The 6529-nt window shown below is 37.4% G+C and overlaps 2 protein-coding genes across 2 annotated transcripts; one reads left to right on the top strand and one right to left on the bottom strand.

Moving 5' to 3' along the window:
• Nucleotides 1-719: 719 nt before the first annotated feature.
• LOC104961276 (synapse-associated protein 1-like) lies at nucleotides 720-2904 on the bottom strand. The gene is made up of 3 exons (XM_010789538.1): nucleotides 2570-2904; nucleotides 1818-1936; nucleotides 720-812 (listed from the first exon to the last, which is right to left on the bottom strand). The coding sequence occupies exons 1-3, from the start codon at nucleotides 2766-2768 to the stop codon at nucleotides 720-722; spliced, it is 411 nt and encodes a 136-aa protein (XP_010787840.1). The 5' UTR covers nucleotides 2769-2904.
• Nucleotides 2905-3428: 524 nt separating this feature from the next.
• Nucleotides 3429-6241, top strand: phospho2 (phosphatase, orphan 2). Its single transcript, XM_010789537.1, has 4 exons — nucleotides 3429-3586; nucleotides 4127-4204; nucleotides 4431-4525; nucleotides 5226-6241. Exons 2-4 carry the CDS (start codon nucleotides 4134-4136, stop codon nucleotides 5789-5791), a joined length of 732 nt encoding a protein of 243 aa, XP_010787839.1. The 5' UTR covers nucleotides 3429-3586; nucleotides 4127-4133; the 3' UTR covers nucleotides 5792-6241.
• The last annotated feature ends 288 nt before the right edge of the window (nucleotides 6242-6529 follow it).

Below are 6529 nucleotides of genomic sequence, written 5' to 3'. Positions count from 1 at the left end.
TCTCACAGAATCAGCCCATGCAAAGACCGTGTTAAATTGAGCGAAATGAGGAATGGCTAAAATGCATGATCTGTTTGGTATTTTGAAAAATAAAAAGTATAAATATGCCTTATATAGGTATGGTCCTACACTATATTATTCAAATATAGCATGATAGGTCCACTTTATGTATTTATTATAAAACAATTAATGTGACTGAGTTGATCACTGTAATCATTAAACCCACATTGTGTGCTTGAATAACTTCTTAAAAGGGAAAACATGCTAGCTAGCTAACTCACAACATGGGACACTTCACACTGTATGTGACAAATTAAAGAGAGCGTCTGCCAATGATATGTTAAACGTTTGTTTCTATCTGCACATGACATAGTGAATAAGCCTGAGCAGATAACCCCTATAGTGAGGTTAAAAAATGAGGCGACATTTTAGTGTAATAAGCAAAATAAGCTTCCCTTTTACTTCACACATTACTGTTACTCTTTGATGTATGACTATTTCCCCCCGAAGAGCTAGAATTCCAAGACATTTTCATTGTGTTTCCCACAACAAACCATGACATGCTAATCGATACATTGATATATATATATATCATATATATGTATATATATATATCATATATATATTGATATTGATACATTGATGCTGGTTTGGGGCTCTTTCACAGGAGATAAATCCATTTGGAAGAGATTCCTTTGTTAGCTTATTTATATATAAGATTATTGCCTGTTAAATCTGGGTTTACCTGATTTTTTGGACTTCTTCTCTTGGACGAACTTCTCCTGCTCTTTTTGAAAGTCTCCTAGGAAAGTCTGCAAATACACAAGTGTAACACACAGATGCACATTACATGTAGGTTAAGGACTGGGGGGGGGGCTGATGTAGGGTATAACACAATATATGTTTTTAATCACCATCACTGTGTCAACTTCCACAATAACCACAATTTAAATATTGCAACAATGCATGAAACTACATGATTCTGTTCATAGTTGTTATTTGGTCTAAAATGTGTCATGCCGTTAACTATTGCAGACCGCAGACTAGTGTATTTTGGATTATTGCAGAAAATAAGATGTTTGGTAAACTAACGTTTATGATATTTTCATATTTTGTTCAGCAGGAATATCTCTAGGTTTCAGGACTCATTCCTGCACCATTAAATAAAATAAGGTTGGAAATATTTTCCTTTCATTTTTTTTCTACAATCAATTGGTTGTTTTTAGCAGTATACTGGAGCAGCAGAAAGGCAGAGCTGAGTACACTTAAATATCTGCTCCTGCTGTTTATATTGTGCAGCGCTTTATCATGTTAAAGAGGTCACTATCATGCTTTTTGGGTACTCCCTCTCCTGTGCTGTGTTTTATAGTTTTGTGTGCCTGTAAATGGTCGGCAAAGTCTAAAATCCCTGTGTTACCTCCAGAGGGAGTTTCTCTCCCCCACCCCCCTGCCTGAAACACCTCCATTGGACTCCTTTGTTTACTTATTTAACATAGTGACATCACTGTAACACTCGTGCTTCTATTGGCTAGCGCTCCAACACATTGTACGTGATAGGCGATTGACCAATCACAACAGATCAGCTAACCAATCAGAGCAGACTGGGCTCTGGCTTCAGACAGAGGGTGAAAAGAGGTACTGCAGCAACAATGAAGAGCTTTACACATTTCACAGTAGAGGCACAAACATAAACCTGAAAATTAGCATAATAGGGCCCCTTTAAGCAAGTTGCTGTACTTGACAACAAGTAACCCCTTCCACAAAGTTGTGTTCTACATGCTTTTAAACTTGTCAAACCAGAAACAACTGCAACATGCCTTGTCTATGATGCCGTCGATCTTCCCCTCTTCCACACTCTTCTTGATGGTCTGAGCTGTCTCCACCACAGACTCTGAGATCTTCTTGGTGGCACTGGAAGCAAAACTGAAAATGTAATCTTCAGGAGGAGAAATTAAATTAGAAGTTAGCATGGGTGTCAAAATCATCATCCTGTGGGGCTATTGCTAAACAAATATCTACAACTACAACAACAACAACACAAGAGACATAAGTAAGACAGATACCTCCTTAGGTAGGGAGGTATTTTGAGCTTTACACCACTTCTTATTTGCTTCTATTTTGTTTTTTTGTATTAATATTTCTCTATATTTTAATGTTAGAATAGTTCTTTTTTATTATTATTATTATAACTATTTTATATTATATAATTATTTTTAGGTGGTTTTTCTTACAATAGATCTTCTTTAACTGTGTTTATGTATGCACTACATAGCCTACATACATGTGTAAACCTACTTGTCAATAAACCTGATTCTGATATTTTGCTGAAATCCGTTTTCGCTGATGTGTATTGGAGCTTAAAGAACCGTGACATTTAACTGGTTTATTTTGTGTTTTAAATAAATTATATGAAGGGTTAACATTGAACAAAGAACCGTTGTATAACTTCATTTCTGTATGACGTGTTAAGAGACTGACAGATAACAGGCACGGTAGATGGCCAGCAAATGCTAGAGCTAATTACCTAGCCTAATCGCAAACACAGCAATGAAACGTATGTATTTCTCACCGCTGAGTCCTTTTTCGTGCACAGAGTCTTCTTGGTTGGCCTCTGGTTCTCCCTGGTCAGCTGCTTGCTGTTTGTTTACTTCGTTTTGTGCCTCCACCACCTTTTCTTCCTGCTCCACTGTCAGGGCTTCTTGGTCGTCCGACGTCTTGCTGTACGTCTGGTTCTCCAACCCCAACCACGACCCGAAACCTTTAAACATGTTGGTCGAATAAAGCGGCCGTGAAGCTTAAAGATAAGAACAACAACACTCAGAAAAAATAGGAGGATTCTTGACTTTATGCAGCCAGGAACTAAACCGACAGGTTTTCTTCTTCTCTGTTTTCTTTGATTCTTTGTAGATATGTAGGCTGTTTGATACTGCCGCCCAGTGGGCAAAAGGGGGAAATTATGCATTCAAGTGTCGCCTGTGTCAATGGGTAAAATATATGCAGTGGATCTAAATGTGAAATGCCGACATAAATGTAACACCCTGGCCTGGCATCATGACATTTGTATGAACAAAGTATTATCAAAAGAGTTTATCAATCAATCTAATGGGTTTTCTGTCGATGATTAAAATGTTTTGGGCACGAAAATCCAAATGTGTACAGTTATTGAAGCTGTAACATAATTGTGGTGCAGTAAAGAGTACAATGTTTCTATTAAGTGGCATGAAAAAGAAGACTCCAGTAAAACATAAGTACCTCAAATGTGTACAGCAGCCTACTTGATTACATGTAGTTACATTATTTTGGCAGCATTATTACACAGTTGCAAACTATAACACTATTACAAAGATAGCCTAAGTATAATTTCTTAAAGTCTGGTAGTTTTACATGGATGGGATATTTATATATAGCCAAGAGTCTGAGGTAATTACGGGAACTGCTGCTATAATAACAGCAAGTCATTTTAAAAGCGGCCCTTCACCAGCAGGAGGCGGTAATGAGACCAGATCAAGTTCACATCGTGTGTAGTGCGACAGACAAGAAGACAGGGAGGAAGTCAGAGCCGTGGACCGATGTCATACAAACTCAGGTCAGTTTCATCACAGTTTTATCCAACATTATGCATTTTACGTATGTGAACGGGATAGATAGTGTAGTACAACAACTATCGATACCCCTGTTTTCCCCCTGAGCTGGAACTTGATAGCTGGAGCAGAATATTAATAGAGGGGTTAGCAGAGAGGCTAGGCCGATGACTTGTAAGGAGGCGAAGTTTCACCAGACCTCTAATAAAAACGCGTCATTTAAAACACAATGTGTTTTTCATTCATCTTATACATTTATTAGAAAATAACTTACACCATATTAGGGTTGATACAGAACCTGTGGTTCAGTCGGCATATAATAGTTTAGCGATTTATTGAAGTTGTTTGGTACAGTCACAGTTTGTGCTTATGGAAGATAAGGTGGCAGTGCAACAAATAATGTTGTTAACTGACCAAACCCTAGTGTCATGACCGAGGAAACTTGTGTAGTACAACTATACTATAATAATAATAATAATAATAATAATAATATCTTCTTCACTTCTTGTACAATTTTCTATATCTGACCCAATGTTTTATTTCAGCTGAAAAATGAAGACTCTGATGGTGTTTGACTTTGACCACACTGTGGTTGATGACAACAGTGACACTTGGGTGATAAGGTAAATAATATGATTTAATGAATTTATGAATCAATACAAAAATTCATTACAAAAACAGGTTTGGTAGTATTTTTTATACTCCTGCAAAATGTATACAAATGTTTGACTATTCACTGACGGGTTCAAGATACAGTTAAAATATGCAGAGGAAATATTCATTCATATATTTTAATATCAAGCAACAATGTTATCCACTGTGGATCTTTCCTGTTTTTACTCTCCACAGAAGCCTTCCCTCTCAGACTCTTCCTGACTCTGTAAAGAAATCCTACAGAAAAGGCCACTGGACTGAGTTCATGGGCAGAGTGATGAAGTACATAGGTGAGCATTTACTATCCTGTTTGCTGGCAACTCATTCATTCATACAACTAGAGAGCTGCTAAACATATTTGATCAATAAACTTTTATTTCGACTTTCAACCTATGGAAGCCGTTTTCTGACAATGTGAGAAAAAAAACCCTGTAGGTAATTTTAAGGATAAATGTCTTAGTACCTTCAAATATTGCTTTAGTATCTCAAATAATAATTTAATTTGTCAAAAATATTGACTTAATGTATCATATTTGTGAAATACTTACACAAAACCATTACTTTGTATCTCAAATGTATGAACTCCTATTGCAATATAGTGACTAAATGATGCTATATTTCCAAGTAATGGTTTATCCTCTCTAAATAATTACTTGAAATATCCCCAAAAATATAGTAATTGCAAAATAGTGACTTAGTATCTCATAGTAAAGAGGAACTTACTCAAAACATTGACTTAATATCCTTAAATAAGAGTGTATAAAGTCATTTTTCCCCCCGATACTCGATCATTATTTTGAAATAAATGTCTGATTATTTTGAGATATTAAGTCAGTATTTTGAGATATTAAGTTATTGTTATTTAAAGATGTTTGGCATTTTTTTCCATCACAATGCTACGTTTTCAATTATTTTTGACTGGTAGAAATGTGCTTCCATACAGACCGTTACATCTCAGCTCTCTGATCATTTTTCTGTCCGTCCAACCAGGAGAGCAGGAGGTCAGCCCCGACAGCATCCGCAGCGTTATGGAGACCATCCCCTTCACAGCTGGGATGAAAGACTTGCTGACCTTCATTTCAGAGCATAAAAGCACCATTGACTGTATAGTCATCTCTGACTCCAACTCCTTGTTCATAGACTGGATCATCCAGGCATCCGGATTCCACGCTGCCATCGATCAGGTTTACACCAACCCAGCTAAGTTCAACGAGCTCGGGTACATGGAGGTGCAGAACTACCACTCTCATGACTGTGATCAATGCTCCGTAAACCTCTGCAAGAAAAAGGTTCTGGAAGTGTATCTGTCAGAGCAGTCCGATAGAGGGGTAGAGTACGAGAAGGTATTTTACTCAGGGGATGGCAGGAATGATTTCTGCCCCACTTCCTGTCTGAGAGGGAATGATTTTGTGATGCCCAGGAAGGGGTACACCCTGGAGAAACTGCTGGTCACACTGCAAGATCAGAAAGATAACTCTTCTCTGAGAGCTAAAGTCATAGCCTGGAGCAGTGGCACTGACATCCTCGAGGAACTGAAAGCAAGTATCAAGTTTTAGCCATGAAGTACAAAACTTGGTCCAATCCTAAGTGGTAGCACTAATGGAAAAAATTGAGTCTGTACTGTAGAGGGGACATGCTGCTCCCCATAATTGTTGGATTTTTGTTTTTCAAATTGTTGAGAAAGTAGTACAATTCTGTTTCTAAAATGTTTTCAATCATGATTAAAACCCTTGAGATGTGGTTTTTACTTTGAAGAACAGTAATTACCAGTTGAACAAGATTAGACTCGAAAAAATACATTACAAAATCAATGTTTACATTGAACTGAAATTTAGTGATCAAGGTTTACAAAAAAAAAACCTGTTCGAGACACTGGGTTAACTTGCAACTAAGTCTTGAACTTTCCCATCAAATGAAGGATACAGTTAGAGTTAGAGCAGAAATACATTTAGCAGATAGGGCTGCTGTTTAATGGCAACTGGTGCTGAATAAAAGTATACATTTTACATTTTCTAAAATCACCTTTTTTAATGTTAAGTCTTTTCTTATTTCAGATGGAGTCAAGCTAGCCAATTCCCTGTGCTCTCAGTCTTCGTGCTACGCTAAGCTAATGGATCTCCATTTGGATGATCGACATTGTAGAAGTACCAAACTTCTCTTTCAACTTTTGGCAAATAAGTATATTTTTCCGCCCACAAAAATCCCTTGAAGCCAGCAAGAGTAAGGTACTTAAAAAACTCAGGGCCGCCCCTCCCTACACGCAGAACACGTGCAGTGCGTAGGGCCTCATCTTA

The sequence above is a fragment of the Notothenia coriiceps genome, unplaced genomic scaffold (assembly GCF_000735185.1).
Source record: "Notothenia coriiceps isolate Sejong01 unplaced genomic scaffold, NC01 NC01_scaffold00032998, whole genome shotgun sequence".
Taxonomy (NCBI): domain Eukaryota; kingdom Metazoa; phylum Chordata; class Actinopteri; order Perciformes; family Nototheniidae; genus Notothenia; species Notothenia coriiceps.
This window is presented reverse-complemented; position numbering and strand designations above follow the sequence as displayed.

Excerpts from the sequence above, each read along its gene's own strand:
- LOC104961276 (XM_010789538.1), bottom strand. The coding sequence starts at position 2,768 with ATGTTTAAAGGTTTCGGGTCGTGGTTGGGGTTGGAGAACCAGACGTAC. Across the intron at positions 1,937-2,569 it reads GCACGAAAAAGGACTCAGCG|ATTACATTTTCAGTTTTGCT; the intron begins GTGAGAAATACA and ends CTCCTCCTGAAG. Across the intron at positions 813-1,817 it reads TCGACGGCATCATAGACAAG|ACTTTCCTAGGAGACTTTCA; the intron begins GCATGTTGCAGT and ends GTGTATTTGCAG.
- phospho2 (XM_010789537.1), top strand. The coding sequence starts at position 4,134 with ATGAAGACTCTGATGGTGTTTGACTTTGACCACACTGTGGTTGATGAC. Across the intron at positions 4,205-4,430 it reads AGTGACACTTGGGTGATAAG|AAGCCTTCCCTCTCAGACTC; the intron begins GTAAATAATATG and ends TACTCTCCACAG. Across the intron at positions 4,526-5,225 it reads CAGAGTGATGAAGTACATAG|GAGAGCAGGAGGTCAGCCCC; the intron begins GTGAGCATTTAC and ends CCGTCCAACCAG.